Source organism: Babylonia areolata, chromosome 9 (assembly GCF_041734735.1).
Source record: "Babylonia areolata isolate BAREFJ2019XMU chromosome 9, ASM4173473v1, whole genome shotgun sequence".
Taxonomy (NCBI): domain Eukaryota; kingdom Metazoa; phylum Mollusca; class Gastropoda; order Neogastropoda; family Buccinidae; genus Babylonia; species Babylonia areolata.
Window position 1 is genome coordinate 29,358,995 of NC_134884.1, and position 22,266 is coordinate 29,381,260.

Consider the following 22,266-nt stretch of genomic DNA (forward strand, 5'->3'; position numbering starts at 1 on the left):
TGCGAGACAAATGTCGTCGTGGCTTCCAGGTCTTGTCTGCAGCCGTAGAGCTTGGTGCGTAGTGGGGTCGCTTCTGGCCACACGGTGTCTCTCAGTCCCTGGTGGAGGGGACAAGTCTGCAGAACATGTTCTGGTGTTTGGTCTTCAAGACCACAGGGACAGGTCTGTGATGGTGCCAGCTTCAGCTTCTTGAACATGTGCGCGTTAAGGCGGCAGTGTCCTGTGCGTAAGCGCATAATTGCTACCTGCTGCCAGCGTTCAAGCTCGTGATATGCATCCCTTGTGGCTTGTGGTCGTAGTGCTGCCTTCACGAGGGTCTTCTTTTCAGCGAAGCTAACACTGTTGTTTGGTTGTCTTTCTTTCGCTCCGAGTTTGGCGAGCTGGTCCGCAATTTCGTTGCCTGGAATTCCGCAGTGGGCTGGAACCCATTGCAGCACTACTCGTCGTTGCTGGGCAACTTCTTGTAGTTTCTCCTTGAGACGAGGAAGTTTATCTCTTGCAAGGGCTTCCAGGACAGACAACGCATCTGTCAGAAAGACAACTTGTGGGCATTCGCTCTCCGAGTCGTGAACCATTGAAGCGGCCTGTATGAGCGCCTGAACCTCAGCTGCGTAGTTTGAACAGTACTTTCCTGTGGGTATCCTTGCTGTGGATGTGTGGTGCTCAGGAGACTTCATGTACACTCCTGCTCCTCCGTCAGCAACAGCGTTGGTTGCAGAGCCATCTGTGTACACGTGAATCCAGGATTCTTCAGGGTACCTTTCAGCAATCATGGCTTGTGTCAGAGTGCGTTTGGCCGTGTCATCCTGAGAGTCTCCTGGAGCGACCTGAGGGACTGATGTTGAGATATGAAAACTTGCACTTGTCACAGAGTTACTTAAGCACAAACAATATTACTATCACAGATAAACCATGCAATAACGAACCAAAAGCACTACAGATAATAGCTAAGGTTAAGAAAGGATCTAAAATATATTATGATATATTACTTGAACCGATTTTTATATATAATATAAATTCTTTTATCAAGTGGGAGCAAAAACTAGATATTGCAATAAATTGGGATACGACTATGAAACAAGTGAAAAACATAAAGGAAGTAAAACTAAAATGGTTCCAGATTCGAATATGTCATGGTATATTGGTTACAAACAAAATACTTTAAAAAAATGGAAATAACAAATAGCGACATGTGCAATTTCTGTAAAAATGACATCGACACAATTCAACACTATTTATGGCACTGTACATTTACTCGTCTCTTTTGGGGGGACTTAGAAAATGTCTTGAAGGAAAAGTGTGAAAATTGTGCAAATGTAAAGTTGAATATAGAGCAAGTATTATTTGGAAATGATGATATTACAAAAACAGATGAAATATTTGACTATATCATTCTAGTGGCAAAACATTTCATCTATAAATGCAGAATAAATAAAATCAAACCATATATAAAGTACTTCCTTACAGACCTAACATATACAAAACCGAAAAATATATACACTCGATGGAAATGATGTCCATAGCATTTTCTAGAAAATGGTACCTATACATAAAAATGATGGAAGGCAGCGAGGAGGAGGAGGAATGACAACCATGAATGTAATGTTTGTTCTTCTTTTTTTCGTTTAAAAAAAAAAAAATTTCCTTTCATTTATTTACTTTTTTTATGCAGTGCGTATGACTTTATTTGTGGGGTTTTTTTCTGTATAAAAACAATGTTGTGTTGTTGTTTTCCTGCTTTATAGTTTAAATAATGTATAATAAGTAATATTATTGATAATTACAAATTCAATTTTTGTATGTCCGCCTGTATGCATGTAATGTATGTATGCATTCATTAAATGTTAAACTTGAATAAAAATGTTTATTTAAAAATTTTTTTTTTTAAATGTAGTGTAGCGTATATGGATTTGTCCGAACACAATGACGCCTCCTCGTGAAACTGAAACTCGACAGCAATGGGTTAATGGACCCTGGAGTTGTGGAGGGGAGACAACTGGCAAATAACACCTGCAAAACAGGAATTGACTCCAAGGGTACAGACTTACACACACATCAAGACATCATACAACAAGATCAATCAAATGCATCAATGACAAAGAATACATCAGAATACATTCCAGTTCAGCAAAACCAGGGGACATAGTCACTGGTATTACACAGGCGTCATTACAAGACATACTGCACAGCAATGAAAGCAAGCACGCACACGTTCGCAACAATTTCACAAATCCCCCGCTTCACTGAACAAGCATACTTTCTCAATGTACAAGATGGAAAAGACTTGACGTAAAACATGGTAAATGATCATTTGTGATTGTAAAGCAAGATTATTCAAAAACCAATCTTGTCATTTACATGAAAACAACATGAATTATTTAACTCCCCACCTTTTTTTTTTTTTTTTGTTAATAAAAAAAACCCCACCCCACCTTCCCCATTTCTCACACTATCATTCACCCTGGCCAAGGTGGGCATGGGTGGTGACAGTGTACAATACAAAACACTTGGAACCCAAACTATTTATTTGTTTGTTTGTATTCATTTATTTATTTATTATTTTTTTATCACAACAAATTTATCTGTGTGAAATTCGGGCTGCTCTCCCCAGGGACAGCACGTCGCTACACTACAGCGCCACATATTTTTTTGTATTTTTTCCTGCGTGCGGTTTTATTCGTTTTTCCTACTGAAGTGGATTTTTCTACAGAATTTTGCCAGGAACAATCCTTTTGTTGCTGTGGGTTCTTTTATGTGCGCTAAGTGCATGCTGCATACGGGACATCAGTTTATCGTCTCATCCCAATGACTAGCGTCCAGACCACCACTCAAGGTCTAATGGAGGGGGAGAAAATATCAGCGGCTGAGCCATGATTCGAACCAGCGCGTTCAGATTCTCTCGCTTCCTAGGCAGATGCGTTACCTCTAGGCCATCATTCCACATGATTATTCACACACACTCCACTTTGCATCATGCTTTCTAGTTTTACAGCTCACACGCTTGAATTCAAAGACACTTCTTCAAGGGTGATGTACACAACTATTCCAAGAATGTTCAAATTCCAAGAATTAAAAAAAAAAAAAAAAAAAAAAAAATCATGACAAGGTCTACAAAAAACGACCCCTCATCTAGTTTTTCGATAGGAAAAAGAACATTTTCTGCACAAATGCAAGAACGGCTATTCTGACCATTTTATGTGCCTGTGGCAGGCTCAAAAGGCAGGACCAGCGTACTGGGTGACAGGGTTTTTGAGTGCAGGTCAGGGCGTCCCATTTCCTATTTTAACTATCATTTATCTATTCATTTATCTATTTCTAAAGCGGATGTGGTGTGGAGTATGTGAAGCAGTGTGCAGGCTCTGAGGCCTCTTTGAACCTGAAACTGTGTGTTCATCGAGCAAGCCCACACAATGTTCTAACAATTCTAGAAGTAGCACATAGAAAGTGTGATAATCCTGCAAGGAAGAGTCTGTCTTTGGGACCGCCCCGCCCCCCCCCCCCCCCCCCCCCGCCCCCCCTTCCAATGATGTTTCCTAGCAGAAGCCCTGAGCCTGCCTGACCAACCACCCGGACATAAACAGACACATCTACACACACACACACACTCACTCTCTCTCTCATCAGTCCCACACAACACACACACACACAAACTCTCATCAATCCTACACACCACACACATGCACACAAAATCTCATCAGTCCTACACACACACACACACACACACTCTCTCTCTCTCTCTCTCTCATCAGTCCTACACAACACGCACACACACAAACTCATCAGTCCCACACACCACACCACACACACACACCCACAACTCCCATCAGTCCCACACAACACACCACACACACACAGTCGCTCTCCACTCATGTCCCCACGCCCCCAAACCCCATCCCCCCTTCAGCCGGCCAGAGGGTTGGCGTGTATGGTGACACCCCGGATGCGGATGTCCGTCTCCGGCTTGTAGGTCTTCTCGTTCACCGGCACCTTCTCCAGGGAGTCCAGGGTCTCAAAGCCGTCAATCACTCTGTGGAAAACACCGAGGAAAGCGGCAGAAGGGTTAACTCATTCTACTCCAGATACTAGTTCAACTCATACCATGATTACTTCCCTTGTGGACCAGGTATGCGTATTCCCATTCCAGCGCACTAATTTCGTTTATTCCTGCTTGGTACAAGTTCAACATTCTAAATGAACCATTTATGGATTCCAGAAGCATGAAAACAAAGCTTTGTTTGACCCTAACCCTGAATCAACAATTCTCCATTGATTTTCGCCGTATTAGTGAACCACATGTTGTTGTTTTTTCTCCAGTGGTCTCATGTAGTGCTAGTCCAGGGGAGTTGCAGCAGGCTCGTAGCTGTGGGGTACAATGAGTTAAGAATCTTATTTTTCCAATAAAATGTCTGTCAGGGTCTGGGTTCGAATCCTGGTCTCGCCCTTTTTCCCAAAGTTTGACATGAAAATCAAACTGAACATTGTTCACATGAGACACTATACCGAGGTCTGATGTGCAGCAAGCACTTGGCCCACTGAAAAAAACAAACAAACAAAAACAAAAAAAAACAAAACAACAACAAAACTCATGGGAAAAATAAGTGTTGTTGTCCTCTGGCAAAATTCTTCTTCTTCTTCTGCGTTCACTCGTATGCACACGAGTGGGCTTTTATGTGTATGACCGTTTTTACCCCGCCATGTAGGCAGCTATACTCCGTTTTCAGGGGTGTGCATGCTGGGTATGTTCTTGTTTCCATAACCCACCGAACGCTGACATGGATTACAGGATCTTTAACGTGCGTATTTGATCTTCTGCTTGCATACACACACGAAGGGGGTTCAGGCACTAGCAGGTCTGCACATACGTTGACCTGGGAGATCGTAAAAATCTCCACCCTTTTCCCACCAGGCGCCGTCACTGTGATTCGAACCTGGGACCCTCAGATTGACAGTCCAACGCTTTAACCACTCGGCTATTGCGCCCGTCTGGCAAAATTCTAAATTCTGTAGAAGAAATCCACTCTATTAGGAACACAAATATATAACAAGTACGCACTCAAGGCCTGACTAAGCGCGTTGGGTTATGCTCCAGGTCAGGCATCTGCCTCGAAGATGTGGTACAGCGTACTTAGGATTGCCACACTGCAGTGACACCTCCTTGAGAACTTGAAACTGTTTGCATGCAGCATCATGTAATTATATGATAGTCAGTCGTGTCTGACTATGACCATCAGAACAGCAGAGGAGGCAACTGCTCCCCCGACTATTTGGGATAGAATTTGATTATGGTAGAGAGTGTCTTGCCCAAGTTACATCCCCACTCTCTCGGCCAAGAGGGTTTTAGGACAGTCGGCGTTGGGATGGTTCCCAAAGTCCAACTAGCCCCCAAGGCTGCAGCACTAAGAGCCAGTGCAATGTTGCCTCCTAGTTTGAGAGTCATAGTCCTTCACAAAAGACCAAGCTGTAAATGATTTCCCTTTGATAATGTTATTAATGGGAGACAGAATGTATCAGACGTTGTGGTTTGTAAAGTGATAGTACTGATAAAGATTTACATCCGGTACAGCAGACAATGTGGTTTGGACAGTGGTAATGAGAATATACTAATGAAAACATATACTCCAGTACAGCAGATAACATGGTTTGTACAGTGATAATAATAATAACAGCAATAATAATGAAGACTTAAACTCCAGCACATCAGATGACATGATTTCTACAGTCATAATAATAATGTTAATGGAGACTTACTCTAGTACAGCAGACAACGTGGTTTCTACAGTGATAATAATAATGTTAATCAACTTAATAAAGACTTACTCTGGTACAGCAGACAACGTGGTTTGTACAGTGATAATAATAATGTTAATGAAGACTTACTCTAGTACAGCAGACAATGTGGTTTGTACAGCGATAATAATAATGTTAATGAAGACTTACCTTTAGTACATCAGACTACATGGTTTGTACAGTGACAATAATAATGTTAATAAAGACTTACTCTAGTACAGCAGACAATGTGGTTTGTACAGTGATAATAATAATGTTAATAAAGACTTACTCTGGTACAGCAGACAATGTGGTTTGTACAGTGATAATAGTAATGTTATTGAAGACTTACTCTGGTACATCAGACAATGTGGTTTGTACAGTGACAATAATAATGTTAATGAAGACTTACTCTAGTACAGCAGACAATGTGGTTTGTACAGTGATAATAATAATGTTAATGAAGACTTACTCTAGTACAGCAGACAATGTGGTTTGTACAGCGATAATAATAATGTTAATGAAGACTTACTCTAGTACAGCAGACAATGTGGTTTGTACAGCGATAATAATAATGTTAATGAAGACTTACTCTAGTACAGCAGACAATGTGGTTTGTACAGTGATAATAATAATGTTAATGAAGACTTACTCTAGTACAGCAGACAATGTGGTTTGTACAGTGATAATAATAATGTTAATAAAGACTTACTCTAGTACAGCAGACAATGTGGTTTGTACAGTGACAATAATAATGTTAATGAAGACTTACTCTGGTACATCAGACTACATGGTTTCTACAGTGATAATAATAATGTTAATCAACTTAATGAAGACTTACTCTAGTACAGCAGACAATGTGGTTTGTACAGTGATAATAATAATGTTAATGAAGACTTACTCTTGTACAGCAGACAACGTGGTTTGTACAGTGACAATAATAATGTTAATGAAGACTTACTCTAGTACAGCAGACTACATGGTTTGTACAGTGACAATAATAATCAAATAATCATAGACCTTCTTGTGCTTGAACCTACTGTGTGTGTATATGCAAGCAGAAGATCAAATATGCATGTTAAAGATCCTCTAATTCATGGCAGCGTTCGGTGGAGCACACACAGACACACACAGACACAGACACACACACACAGACACACACACAGACACACACACACACACACACACACACACACACACACAGAGACACACACACACACACACACACACACACACACACACACACACACACACACACACACACAGACACACACACACACACACACACACACACAGACACACACACACACACACAGACACACACACACACCTGCCAAAGACAGTGTACTTCATGTCCAGGTGAGGCTGCTTTGCGTAGGTGATGAAGAACTGGGACCCGTTGGTGTCCAGTCCGTTGTTTGCCATGGAGACCATGCCACGGGTAGTGTGCTGTCACACACAGAGACACACACACATAATCACACACACACACACACACACACACACACACACACACACACACACACACACACACACATGCACACATACACACACAATCACACATACACGTTGTTTCAGTTTCAGATTGAACACACCTAAACACACACACCTTAACAATCAAGAATCCAGAATATTTCATCCTCCGACACCCTTTGGGGAGGATATGAAGTAACATCACTGGTGTTACACACCAATGCTCAAAACATAAACAGCAATTAAAACAATGAAACTGGTGATACAACCCAGGTAAACAACAATCATATCATCTTGTAACCTTTCCCGTTTCGATGAATTTCCCCACTTTCAGACACACTCTTCTCCCACCTTTCGTCAAATTGTACAAAATGAAGAACTGATTTCAGATTCAAATGTTTCTGTAGAATGAACTCATATCAAAGATCTGCAAATTTTAGGCATTCCATAATCAAAACCATTTACTTCCAATCATATACATATCTCAGTTATAACAAGTATGCAATTCACATGGAATATCATGACCTACACCAGTCTCAACAGGTAATTGGAATATCATGAGGTACACCAGTCTCAACAGGTAATTTGTGACTACTACACCTAAACTGGATCAATGATAAGATGTAACAATCATGCAGATTGGAAATATACTTTTCTATTCCATAAAATTACACACAAAATCACACCCACACCCATTTGCATAGTATACCCCCAGACCTACACCCACCCATACACACACTCTCTCCCTACACACACACAACATACACCCTCTTCCCCCACACATAAACACCTACACGTTCCAACATACACATCCCAATCCTCCTCCCCCCACTCCACCCACACACATGCCTACACACACCCAGATACTCCCTCTCCCCCCGCACATATAAACACACCAACATACCCTCTGCCCCCCCAACCCCCACCTCCACCCCGCACACCAACATACAACCTTTCCTTCAACACAAACAAACACATCAGTATACACCCTCTCCCCCAACCCAACACAAACACACTAACAAACACCTTGTACCTCCACATTTCTATGCACCAACATACACCCTCTTCCCCCACACAAATGCACACACCAACATAGACCCTTTTCCCCCACACAAATACACACACCAACATGCAACCTCTTCCCCCACACAAATACACACACCATCATACATCCTCTTCCCCCACACAAATACACACACCAACATAGACCCTTTTCCCCCACACAAATACACACACCAACATACAACCTCTTCCCCTACACAGATTCACACACCATCATACAACCTCTTCCCCCACACAAATACACACACCATCATACACCCTTTTCCCCTACACAAATACACACACCAACATACCTCTTCCCCCACACAAATACGCACACCAACATACAACCTCTTCCCCTACACAGATACACACACCAACATACAACCTCTTCCCCTGCACAAATACACACACAACATACAACCTCTTCCCCTACACAAATACACACACCAACATACACCCTTTTCCCCTACACAAATACACACACCAACATACAACCTCTTCCCCTACACAGATACACACACCAACATACAACCTCTTCACAAATACCCACACAACATACCCTCCCCTCCCCAACACACAACAACATACACCCACTCCCCCCACACAAACACACCAACATACATCCAGTCCCCCCACACAAACACACCTATACACACTCACTCGCCCCCCCCCCCCCCCCACCCCACCCCAACACACACACTGACATACACCCTCTCCCCCCAAACACACACACACACACCATCAAACTGCCTCTCCTTCCACATAAATCCACCCACACCCACACTCTCCCCCACCACCCCCCAACACACCTACATCCCCCCCCCCCCCACACACACACACACAATCACCTGCACACTCTGTCACAACTTGTGACGACAGTTAGGGCGTGTGGCCCGTCTTCGTTTTTCTCCACCCTCTCCTTTCACTTTCCCTCCTTCTCCCACCCTTCAGTTCGGGTAGAAGTCTCGAATTGCGCACGAACCACGTGCATGCATATTACTCGCTCACCTGAGCGAATATGAAATACTGTTGGGCAGCAACAATATTCGAGGCTTTTGCAGCCCGACTGCCGTAGTGTACGGGTCGTCTTCGTGGTTGGTGGGGTAGCTACCCCGACATCTAGGCACCATACGAAGTGAGGACCGGCTGTCCTCCATGGGAGCCACTTCGGTGTTTCTTCGTCTGTCTTCGTCGTCGTCGTGTCTTTGTGGTGGTCGTTAGTGTACGCCACCTGTGGCAGGTAAGAAGCCGCTTGTCTATTTAGCTTGGTTGTATTTCCGTCAGGCATGTATGAAAAGAAGTAGATGTTCTGCAAGAAAGAAAGCTGTACCTTAGGTTTTGACAAAATGATCCATTTCGTTAATTATTAATTTTGTGCTACCACTGCCTGAATATGTACTTTTTCTTGTGTCGGCTAATACGTTTGCCAATTTTTATTGTTATTGAGTTTTAAAATGATACGATTTTACCTTAGTTCACTGTTGGGTAAAATTGGGCGTTGGCTCTGTATGATAGGTGTAGAGAGTGCGAGTGCCGTATATGAGTTCTGTAATTCGTCTTGTCAAAGTTATATTCCAGCTTTGTATTTTGAAGGTGCTGTACATTTGTTTTTGTTAATTATCGTCAGAATTAGTATTGCTCAGCACTGGGGGGAACATTCCGTAATGTTCCAGCTCTCGCTGTGTGCTGTGTGTCCCGGGCCTTTCGTCTGGTGACCCAGATCTTCACCCCTTCCTGTCCCGTGATTGGCGTCCTGGGTGTTCGTCCCCTCCTGCCCTGTGACTGCTGTCCTGGGTCTTCGCCCCTTCCTGCCCGGTAACTGCTGTCCGGTGTTCCGGGCCTTTTGACTTGCAGCCTGGTCCATTGCTTGGCACTGTATGCCGAGTCCTGGCACTTAGGCCTTTTGACCGGGGGCTTGTGCCTTGGGTCGGAAACCAACATGCCATGATTCTAACCGACTCAATGAACCTCATACAGAAAATTGAAAACGGAATGGGAAGCCCAGAGTGGCATAACGCAATGCGCAACTTTCAGATTAAAAAACTCACATGGTCATACTGCCCGGGACATGCAGATGTTAAGGGAAATGAGCGGCCTACATCTAGGAAAATTGGAAATCCTCAGAAAAGTCAAAGCATACCAAAAAGAACAGGTACAAGGCCATCACACCATCGATCGCCTCAAAGAAATAGAAGCAGAGAGAGGGAGCGGCCGCAAGTCTAACATGAAAGGTAGAGCACGATGCTTTGCAAATCAAATATCGGCATCATTTCCAAACCAACATTCCGCAGATTTCTTCAAAACGGAACAGAGTCTCTGTGGGCCTTTCCAAATACAATAAACTGAGCAACACACTAGACGCCACGTTCTTGGCATCAGAGATCTTTTCCCATCCCTCTTGCGGCCAGTCAGTGGCAGCCTCTGTGCGTGTGTGTATGTGTGTTTGTGTGAATGTGTGGGTCCGTGCTTTTGAGTGCGTTTGTGAATGCACGAGAGTGAAAGTGTACACAAGTGTCAGGAGAGATATGTGTGTGTGTGTGTGTGTGTGTGTGTGTGTGTGTGTGTGTGTGTGTGTGTGTGTGTGTGTGTGTGAGGGGAGGTGGGAGTGCGGGGGGAGGTGGGGTAGAGGATGAGGTATGTGAATGTATGCATGCCTACACTGTGGGAGCAACAGGATATTGGAACGTATATATATATATATATATATATATATCTATCTTTGTATGTACGTGTGTGGGGTTGGGGGTGGGAGATATGGGCGTATGTGTGTGCTTGTACAAGTAATTGTTCATCTATGTGTGTGTGTGTGTGTGTGTGTGTGCCGTGGAAGCTGCGATACGTAGACTAGAAATGAGTGTGTGGAGGAGGGGGTAGAGGAGGTGCAAGGTAATGTGTGTGTGTTGGAGCTCATGTACGTTTATATGTATTTGACTGTGCTTTCATATCTGTGAAACTGCATGTTTGGTGCATTTCTGTTATGCATGTGTGGGTGTATGTGTGAATGTGTCTTCATGTTTTACATTTATTCGCTTATTTATCACCATTGTTGTCTTATTTATTTATTTATTTATGTTTTATTATCATTTTATTAGTATTACTAATATTATTACTACTACCTTTTTCTATATTATAATTATTATTTATTTATTTATTAATGCAAGCTTATCTATTATTTATTCCCCCGTTTTTTTGTTTTTTTTTGTTTGTTTTTTTTCTCAAGGCCTGACTAAGCGCGTTGGGTTACGCTGCTGGTCAGGCATCTGCTTGGCTTGGCAGATGTGGTGTAGCGTATATGGTTTTGTCCGAACGCTGTGACGCCTCCTTGAACTACTGAAACTGAAACTGAAACTGGGTCGAACCCGCCGAAGTTTGTCTGGGCCGTGTGTCAGGTTTTTTTTGTTCTCGTTGTTGTTGTTTTTTTTCTTTTAAGAGGGAAACTTCCTGAAGCCGCCAAAGACTAAGGCTTGAACATGCGCACCTGTTCTGGTGTTGGGGTGCTTTGTCTTCTCCTTGAGTGTGTGTGTGTGTGGAAAATTGCTTTTGATTACGTTTAGGAGAATCGGTAGTTTTGTGTGCGACTTCTGTTCGTTTCTTCTCTTTTCTTTTGTAGTTATGGTATACGGTTGTTTTTGTTTATTTTGCATGTATAGGCTGTGTGTGGTTGCGTGAGTGGGATAGACAGAGCGGAAGAGAATAAATTTTGTGTGGACGAAAAATATCTGTATTCTGTGTTTGTGTTGTCGGGTGAACTGGGTTGGGTGTTAGGTTTTAAAACAGTTCTCGACCTCTTCCCTAGGGGGGTCGTGACAATGGTGGAGATGCGGGGTACCAAATTCTAGGGAATGTAATTCGGGTTGGTGGGTAGGGTGTGATCGTCTTGTTCGTCTACGTTTTATGTTGCAGGCATTTCGTTTTGGTTAGCTTTTGTGGAGGTGATTAAGTTTGTTAGATTGTTAGGTTCTTACTGTTGGACGGTTGTGAGTGAAGTGGGGACCTGGAGTTAGTGACTTAGAGACTTAATCTTAATTCAAGTTTTGTGTAGTTGTTGCATATTGTGAATTAAGAAAACATGCCTGTAACACGAAAAACTTCAGCGGCCTCTACTCCTAGTTCGGGGTCACGGGGGGTCAGGGCAGAAGGCAGCCCACCTTCTCTGAGTGCTGAAAAAAAGACTGAATTGTCCGGATGGATTCAGGGCCACCTGAAGGAGGCTAATCCTGAAGGTGCTTTCGATGAAGGCTTGAAGAGTGAGTCTGAGTCCGTTCCTTCTCAGGACATGTACTCAAAGTTCAAAGTGTTGGGCACTGACTTAGGTTTGTCTGGAGAGGCGTTGGCCCGGTTTGTGGTTGATGCGGTAGCCAGGGAGGAAGAGCGTCAGGCTAGGGAGGAAGAGCGTCAGGCTAGGGATGAGGAGAGAAAGTACAGACAATGGAAAGATAGGAAAGAAGAAGAGTATAGGAAGAAAAAAGATGAGGAGGAAAGACGTAGATTCGAGAGGAAAATGGAACTGCGCCAGGAAGAGCTAGAAGCTCACACGGCTCATCAGTTTCCGCTTGTGCCGTATGATGGGAAAGACGATTTCGACAGCTTCCTTAACCACTTTGAGAGAGTGGCGGGATTAAATAAGTGGAAGCGTAGCTCCTGGACAGCCCGCCTGGTGGCCCTTTTGCAGGGTCGGGCGAGAGATGCCTGCCTACGGTTACAACCAGAACAACTACACGATTATGTCATCTTAAAAGCAGCTCTGCTTCACGAATTCCGTCTGGATGCAGATTCCTACCGCAAACGGTTCCGTTCAATGCGGAAATTAGCGGAAGAGACGTTTGATCAGTTTCTGGGCAGGCTGAAGGTTTGTTTCTCCCGGTGGTGTGTGGCCGCTGGACGGGATGAATCGAAGGCAGATGACATTAAAGATCTGGTCCTTCAGGAGCAGTTCTTGACCACACTCAATCCCGATCTCGTCACTGAAGTTCGGCGTGAGGAACCCAACAGAGTCGAGGACGTTGCCCATATCACTACTAAAATTGTCAATGCTCGGAGAGCAGGTCGCATGGCGGAAGCTGAATTTCGAGTTTCCAAAAAAGGTAGTAGGGTTTCCGACTGCAGTTTCAATCTGGGCGCAGAGAGAAAAGGACCTCCACATGGGTCAGGGGATTCAGCTCCAAACAACGCAAAGGGAAGAGACTTTACAAGAATACCTGCCTGCTTCAACTGCGGGAAGCCAGGTCACTTGGCCAAAGAGTGCCGGCAACCCAAGAGGGTCTCACTCATTGCTCATGTCTCACCTGTGCAGGGTGTTAATGCAAAAACCCCGACGCTTTGCACGTCTTGTGCTTCCAAGCAGTACTCGCCTCGCTGCGAGGTTTCTGTCAATGGCCACACAGTGCAAGCTTTACGCGACACGGGAGCCCAGTTGATTGTTGTAGCCAGGCGACTCGTAAGACCCGACAGTTTTACCGGGGCCACAGTTCGTGTGGTGTTGGCAGAGTCGAGGTGCTCCTCAGTTCTGCCCATCGCCAGGGTGGACTTTCAGTCCCCATTCATACAGGGTGTTTTGGACGTGGCTGTCATGGAGTCTCCTGTTGAGGAGGTTCTCATTGGGAATTGTGCTTGGAGAGGGGACGGCTCTTCAATAGTCGTGCCCGTCTATGCTGATCCCAGCCTTGTGGGCGCCGTTCAAACTAGAGCCCAGGCTGCAGCAAATGCCAAACCCTTGCCTACCCTGCCCGTCAAGGATATTCAGATCCATGTGTCACGGGAAGACTTACAGCACCAGCAAAGTGGCGTGTGATGCCATTTGGGCTGAAAACAGCGGGTGCAGTGTTTTCCCGCATGATGAGGAAGTTGATTCTACCTCTGGGCCTGCCAGAGGTGGACAACTTCATGGATGACATGATCATCGCCTCTGTCGACGAGGCCAGTCACTTGCCACTCCTGCGTGCAGTGTTTCATCGCCTGCGTGAGTGCAGCCTCACTGCTCGGCCAGCCAAGTGCTATCTCGGACACAAGGAACTGGACTATCTTGGTCACCACGTTGGCGACAGCAAGATATGGCCGGACGATGAAAAAATGGAGAAAATTCATAACGCTCCACGTCCACAAACTAAGCGTCAGCTCAGAGGCTTCCTTGGCCTGGTGGGCTACTATAGACGATTTGTCCCACAATTCGCAGAGATTGCCCTGCCGTTAACGGACAGAACGAAGGGCAAGGAGCCTGCCCACGTGAAGTGGGATGAGAGCTGTGAGAGGGCTTTTCTGCAGCTAAAACAAGTTCTCTGTAGTCGGCCCGTCTGTCTCCAACCAGACCTGTCCAAGCCCTTTGTGCTGAGAACAGATGCCTCAGCAGTGGGACTGGGGGCCCTACTGCTCCAAGATCACGGGATGGGCCCACAGCCAGTGGCGTGTGCCAGCAAAAAGCTTAATGCTGCCGAGAGGAACTATCCCACGATTGAGAGAGAATGCTTGGCGCTCGTGTGGGGCATACAAAAGTTCGAGCCATACCTGTACGGCAAACCATTCGTCGTCCAGACCGATCATGCCCCTCTGCAATACCTGGATAGAGCAAGAACGGTCAGCGGCAGACTGACACGGTGGGCACTGCAGCTCCAGCCTTTCTCCTTCACAGTGCAAGCTATCCCTGGAAGAGAAAATGTAGGAGCCGACTATCTCAGTCGTCTGCCGGAGCAAGAATCGGGATTTCCCGAAAAGTGATTTCGGCAGTGTCAGTCAAGGAAGAGTATGCGCAGACCTATTTGACTTCTGCACATACCTGTATGTTAAACTCTAAAATTAGGAAGTACACGCTTCCGCGTATTCTTACGAACTGTAAAGTTAAGACAGCTTTTGTATAAATTTATCTTCTCTTGTATCGATGGTCTGGACAAACTGTTTTTGTTTTGGTAACTGTCCTTGACCACTAATAGACGTTCGGGAACGCGGACGTGCAGGGCGAGAGTTGTCACGTGTGTCTGTCTGTCCGTCAGTCGTTGTGACGGTGTGTTTAAGTTCCAAACGTGAAGTTTGAACTTGAATGGGGGGTATTGTCACAACTTGTGACGACAGTTAGGGCGTGTGGCCCGTCTTCGTTTTTCTCCACCCTCTTCTTTCACTTTCCCTCCTTCTCCCACCCTTCAGTTCGGGTAGAAGTCTCGAACTGCGCACGAACCACGTGCATGCATATTACTCGCTCACCTGAGCGAATATGAAATATTGTTGGGCAGCAACAATATTCGAGGCTTTTGCAGCCCGACTGCCGTAATGTTCCTGTTGTTGGTGGGGTAGCTACCCCGACATCTAGGCACCATACGAAGTGAGGACCGGCTGTTCTCCATGGGAGCCACTTCTGTGTTTCTTCGTCTGTCTTCGTCGTCGTCGTGTCTTTGTGGTGGTCGTTAGTGTACGCCACCTGTGGCAGGTAAGAAGCCACTTGTCTATTTAGCTTGGTTGTACTTCTGTCAGGGATGTAGGTGTGCAAAGAAGTAGATGTTCGACAAGAAAGCAAGCTGTACGTTAGGTTTTGACACAATCTATTGCGTTAATTACTCGTGTGCTACCACCGAGTGAATATGTACTTTTTCTTGTGTCGGCTAATATTTTTGCCAATTTTATTGTTATTGAATTTTAAAATGATACGATTTTACCTTAGTTCACTGTTGGGTAAAATTGGGCGTTGGCTCTGTATGATAGGTGTAGAGAGTGCGAGTGCCGTATATGAGTTCTGTAATTCGTCTTGTCAAAGTTATATTCCAGCTTTGTATTTTGAAGGTGCTGTACATTTGTTTTTGTTAATTATCGTCAGAATTAGTATTGCTCAGCACTGGGGGAACATTCCGTAATGTTCCAGCTCTCGCTGTGTGCTGTGTGTCCCGGGCCTTTCGTCTGGTGACCCAGATCTTCACCCCTTCCTGTCCCGTGATTGGCGTCCTGGGTGTTCGTCCCCTCCTGCCCTGTGACTGCTGTCCTGGGTCTTCGCCCCTTCCCGCCCTGTGACTGGTGTCCTGTGTTCCGGGCCTTTTGACTTGCAGCCTGGTCCATTGCTTGGCACTGTATGCCGAGTCCTGGCACTTAGGCCTTTTGACCGGGGACTTGTGCCTTCGGTCGAACCCGCCGAAGTTTGTCTGGGCGTGTGTCAGTTTTTTTGTTTTTGTTGTTGTTGTTTTTTCTTTTAAGAGGAAAACTTCCTGAAGTCGCCAAAGACTAAGGCGTGAACATGCGCACCTGTCCTGGTGTTGGGGTGCTTTGTCTTCTCCTTGAGTGTGTGTGTGTGTGGAAAATTGCTTTTGATTACGTTTAGGAGAATCGGTAGTTTTGTGTGCGACTTCTGTTCGTTTCTTCTCTTTTCTTTTGTAATTATGGTATACGGTTGTTTTTGTTTATTTTGCATGTATAGGCTGTGTGTGATTGCGTGAGTGGGATAGACAGAGCGGAAGAGAATACATTTTGTGTGGACGAAAAATATCTGTATTCTGTGTTTGTGTTGTCGGGTGAACTGGGTTGGGTGTTAGGTTTTAAAACAGTTCTCGACCTCTTCCCTAGGGGGGTCGTGACATACTCCGAGGCGTCACTGTGTTCAGACAAACCCATATACGCTGCACCAAATCTGCAAAGCAGAAGTTTGACCAGCAGCGTAACCAAACATTCTTAGTCAGGCCTTGAGTAAAAATGAAAAGAAATGTGCATAAACAAATAAATGGATACATGATTGAATTAATGAGTAAGTAAATAAACAAATAAGAAATAAAGAAGTATGTATACAAACAAAATGCAATGAAAATAAAAATCAAATTAAAATAGATGAAGAAAATAAGTAAGCAGATGTATACAGAAATTAAATAAAAAGAATGAAAAAAACAAAGGAATAGTGACAATAATAATTACGTATCAAAACTTCCACGCCAGGGGGACATCGGCACCGGTTGACGGAGACCAGCATCAAGGTCATCGGAGACCAGCACCAAGGTCGACGGAGACCAGCACCAAGGTCGACGCAGACCAGCACCAAGGTCGACGCAGACCAGCACCATGGTCGACGCAGACCAGCACCAAGGTCGACGCAGACCAGCACCAAGGTCGACGCAGACCAGCACCAAGGTCATCGGAGATCAGCACCTAGGTCATCGGAGATCATCACCTAGGTCGACGGAGACCAGCACTGAGGTCAACGCGCGGAGGAGACCAGAACATGGGGCCACGGTCGCCTTGAGGTGAGGGATTGCTTTTAAAATCAGACTTTGTACCCACACTAGAAATTAGTGAAATATCGCTATTAGTGACTGTTTGAAGATCGTGTTGGCACAGTCAGTATTGAAGTGTCGCTGTGTTCAGACAAATCCATATGCGCTGCACCACACAGCAGATATGCAAGTTACACAGATAATAAACTAAAAAATACAAACTTGAAAAATAGTGACAATAATAAATAAATAAGGAAATATATGTAAACACAGACACAGACACGGACACACTCACACACACACATGCATACATAGAACAGATATGCAGTTTCACAGAGATCAAATCATAAACAAAAGTGCACAGGCCCAACACCACAGACAAAAACACATGAGCACCGATACATAAACACGCAGTCCCCATTTCCCAGATGACCCCTGCCTCCCAACCCCCCCCCTCCCCCCCTACACACACACTCGCACACATTCTTACGTATCAAAACTTCCACGCCAGGGGGACATCAGCACCAGTCAACGCAGACCAGCACCTAGGTCGACGGAGACCAGCACCTAGGTCGACAGAGATCAGCACCAAGGTCGATGAAGACCAGCACCGAGGTCAACGCAAGGAAGAGACCAGAACATGGGGCCACGGTCGCCTTGAGGTGAGGGATTGCTTTTAAAATCAGGCTTTGTACCAAAACTAGAAATTAATGAAATATAGCTATGACTGACTGGTTTGAAGATCATGTAGGCACAGTCAGTATTGAAGGCAATACCACCGTGAAGCTTCCAGTCACAAATGAACAAGTGTGCCAAACCATCAAGCAGCACATTGCCTCATTTAAGATCTGATCTCAGCTACGAAAAGAAAACTATGTTGGTATTAGCATATAACAGATTTCGAGGAGGCCTTTGATAGTGTCCACAGGTAAAGCGTATGGCTTATACTTCCTGCATATGGGATCAACCCTATCAAGAGCTTTGACACCAGTTTCATATGGAAAGTAGGATGGAGCGAACACAGATTCGTGCTGAAAACAGTTCAATTCCGTTCAGTTACTCCGAGGTGCCACTGTGTTCAGACAAACACATATACGCTGCACCAAATCTGCAAAGCAGAAGTTTGACCAGCAGCGTAACCAAACTTGCTTAGTCAGGCCTTGAGGAAAAATGAAAAGAAATGTGCATAAACAAATAAACGGATACATAATTGATTTAATGAGTAAATAAATAAACAAATAAAAAAATAAGGAAATATCTATACAAACAAAATGCAATGAAAATAAAATTCCAATTCAAATAGATGAAGAAAATAAGTAAGCAGATCAGTTTCAGTTTCAGTAGCTCAAGGAGGCGTCACTGCGTTCGGACAAAACCATATACGCTACACCACATCTGCCAAGCAGATGCCTGACCAGCAGCGTAACCCAACGCGCTTAGTCAGGCCTTGAGAAAAAAAACAAAAAAAACAAACAAACAAAAACAAAAAAACGGGGGAATAAATAATAGATAAGCTTGCATAAATAAATAAATAATTATAATATAGAAAAAGGTAGTAGTTATAATATTAGTAATACTAATAAAATGATAATAATAAAACATAAATAAATAAATAAGACAACAATGGTGATAAATAAGCGAATAAATGTAAAATATGAAGACACACATTCACACATACACCCACACATGCATAACAGAAATGCACCAAACATGCAGTTTCACATATATGAAAGCACAGTCAAATGCATATAAACGTACATGAGCTCCAACACACACACACACACACACACACACACACGCATTACCGTGCACCTCCTCTAGCCCCCTCCTCCACACACTCATTTCAAGTCTAAGTATCGCAGCTTCCACGGCACACACACACACACACACACACACACACACACACACACACACACACAAACACACACTCACAGAGATGAACACTTACTTGTACAAGCACATATGAAAGCACAGTCAAATACATATAAACGTACATGAGCTCCAACACACACACACACATTACCTTGCACCTCCTCTACCCCCTCCTCCACACACTCATTTCTAGTCTACGTATCGCAGCTTCCACGGCACACACACACACACACACACACACACACACACACACACTCACAGAGATGAACACTTACTTGTACAAGCACACACACATACGCCCATATCTCCCACCCCCAACCCCACACACGTACATACAAAGATATATATATATATATATATATATATATATATATATATATATATATACGTTCCAATATCCTGTTGCTCCCACAGTGTAGGCATGCATACATTCACATACCTCATCCTCTACCCCACCTCCCCCCGCACTCCCACCTCCCCTCACACACACACACACACACACACACACACACGTACACATATCTCTCCTGACACTTGTGTACACTTTCACTCTCGCGCATTCACAAACACACTCAAAAGCACAGACCCACACAAACACACACAGCCGCCACTGACTGGCCGCAAGAGGGATGGGAAAAGATCTCTGATGCCAAGAACGTGGCGTCTAGTGTGTTGCTCAGTCTATTGCATTTGGAAAGGCCCACAGAGACTCTGTTCCGTTTTGAAGAAATTTGCGCAATGTTGGTTTGGAAATGATGCCGATATTTGTTTGATTTGCAAAGCATCGTGCTCTACCTTTCATGTTAGACTTGCGGCCGCTCCCTCTCTCTGCTTCTATTTCTTTGAGGCGATCGATGGTGTGATGGCCTTGTACCTGTTCTTTTTGGTATTCTTTGACTTTTCTGAGGATTTCCGATTTTCCTAGATGTAGGCCGCTCGTTGGTGTTGCGTTACCAGCAAGTCTGTCAGCTCGCTCATTTCCCTTAACACCTGCATGTCCCGGGCAGTATGACCATGTGAGTTTTTTAATCTGAAAGTTGCGCATTGCGTTATGCCACTCTGGGCTTCCCATTCCGTTTTCAATTTTCTGTATGAGGTTCATTGAGTCGGTTAGAATCATGGCATGTTTCCGGGCGTATGGATGGACGATAGCCACTGGAGGGCATGTGTCACAGCTTCAACTTCCATCGTTTGGCTGGAGGTTGTGACTTTGTAGGCAGCATTCTCTTCCCAGATTGTTTTTCCATTTTGTTTCGCAGTGAATCCCCAACCAGACTGGTCTTTGGTGAGTGAGCCATCTGTGTATATGATGATGTCCTCTTCTTTACTGTTTTCTTCTATAAGCAGCTTCACTTCCGCATCAGTTTTGCCCTCTGGCCATTCCCGACAATGTCTTCCTAGAGTGGGTGAAATGACTGTGTTGAATAGATGGTTGAGGTTTTCGGGGTTTTTCTCCCATTCTTTTGTTTCTTTCAGGTCTTGTAGTCGGCATACTAGCTGGATTGTGTCTTCTGCTTGCCCCATCCATGATCTTCCTCGTCCTAGACGGCTGCCTTTTGGTTCTTTGACTGCGTCATGCAGTGGGTTTTGAGGATTTTCTAATGCTTTGAAGTAGGTCTTGACCTGTTCTAACTTGTTTCTGGCCTGCACTGAAGGAAGGTCAAGCAGGTATCGCATGGTTTCTGTGGGCGTGTCTTTTGTTGTTCCAAGGATCAGCCTCATAGCTTCATTTTGGACTCTTTCTAATTTTAGGAGGTTGCTTTGAGACGGTGTTGTTAGCCCAAGTCCGTAGTCGATCACACTGAGGACGAGTGATTGGTATAGCAGGAAGAGGTGGCTTTGTTCAATTCCTTTGGTTGCCATTGCTTTTAAGACTGAAAGGCCCTTTTTGCATTTGAGAACAGTATTTTCCGTATGTTTTCTGAAGGTCAGCATCCTGTTGAAGTGTATTCCTAGGTAGCGTAGGCATTCAGTTTTCTCAATTTGAATCCCATCGAATGACACAGAAGGTGGTGATTTGCTCGCGGTTTTGTTGTTGAGGGTGCACAGCAACGTTTGGGCTTTCGCTGGATTGATGGAAGATCCTGTGTCTTTGCACCATTGAGCAATATTGTTTAGTTGTTTCTGGACGGCTTCAGTTCTTTCCTGAGCATTTTTCGAAGTTTTGAAGACCAGGCCGTCATCCGCAAGGGTAAGCACCCGAGCAATTCCATTGTTGTTTAAGTCTGCAAGGCCCTTCGTGTAGACATTGTAGAGGACAGGAGAGAGCGGAGACCCTTGTGGCAGTCCCATGGATAGTTTAGAAGGTGCAGACATCCAATCTCCGAGGCGTAGGACGACGGTTCTTTCCTGAAGCGCTGCTGCTATCCATCTTGTCAGTGTCAAACTTACTCCATACCTTAGTAGCAGCTCCATGAGGTGCGCAAACTGGACTTTATTGTAGGCATCTTCAAGGTCAATTGCTACTGCTAGTGTTTCTTCTTTTCTTTGAAATCCTTCATACACCTCGTATGCAAAAGCAGCTGCATTTTCCCATGTGGACTTACCTGTTCTGTAACCACCTTGATTTGAAGGGAGAATGTGCCTGTGTTCAAGATCCCTTGCAAGTTTCCTGGCTATCATGCGTTCCATGAGCTTTCCAACAATGTTTTGCATGGTTAGGATCCGGTAGCCGCTTACCTGACGATGGTCCTTTCCTGGTTTTGGTATGGGTTTTAAGAAGCTGTGTGTCCAGTCCTCCGGCACCTGTCCATTTTGGAAACTGTTTTGATATAGATTGAAAAGTTTGCTTCTGTCTTCTTCCGATAGCTCCTTGATGTCTGAGTAACGAACTTTGTCTGGGCCAGGAGCCGATTCTTTCTTGCATTTAGCTATTGCCTCGTTTAGATCATCCATTGTCAAGTCATCATCAGGTCCAGTCTGCATAAGGGTTTGGTTT

The 22,266-nt window shown here is 44.6% G+C and overlaps 2 protein-coding genes across 2 annotated transcripts; one reads left to right on the forward strand and one right to left on the reverse strand.

The window, feature by feature from the left end:
• Positions 1 to 3,900: 3,900 nt before the first annotated feature.
• On the reverse strand, positions 3,901 to 8,280 carry LOC143285613 (peptidyl-prolyl cis-trans isomerase-like 3). The gene is made up of 3 exons (XM_076593010.1): positions 8,260 to 8,280; positions 7,097 to 7,215; positions 3,901 to 4,027 (listed from the first exon to the last, which is right to left on the reverse strand). The coding sequence occupies exons 1-3, from the start codon at positions 8,278 to 8,280 to the stop codon at positions 3,901 to 3,903; spliced, it is 267 nt and encodes an 88-aa protein (XP_076449125.1).
• A 4,504-nt stretch (positions 8,281 to 12,784) lies between these two features.
• Positions 12,785 to 14,074, forward strand: LOC143285614 (uncharacterized). The gene has a single exon (XM_076593011.1). It carries the CDS (start codon positions 12,785 to 12,787, stop codon positions 14,072 to 14,074), a length of 1,290 nt encoding a protein of 429 aa, XP_076449126.1.
• The last annotated feature ends 8,192 nt before the right edge of the window (positions 14,075 to 22,266 follow it).

Coding starts and splice junctions, on each gene's coding strand:
- LOC143285613 (XM_076593010.1), bottom strand. CDS start 8,280: ATGTGGAGGTACAAGGTGTTT. Junction 7,216..8,259: donor TGTGGAGGTACAAGGTGTTT/GTTAGTGTGTTT, acceptor TGTGTGTGACAG/CACACTACCCGTGGCATGGT. Junction 4,028..7,096: donor AAGTACACTGTCTTTGGCAG/GTGTGTGTGTGT, acceptor TGTTTTCCACAG/AGTGATTGACGGCTTTGAGA.
- LOC143285614 (XM_076593011.1), top strand. CDS start 12,785: ATGGAACTGCGCCAGGAAGAGCTAGAAGCTCACACGGCTCATCAGTTT.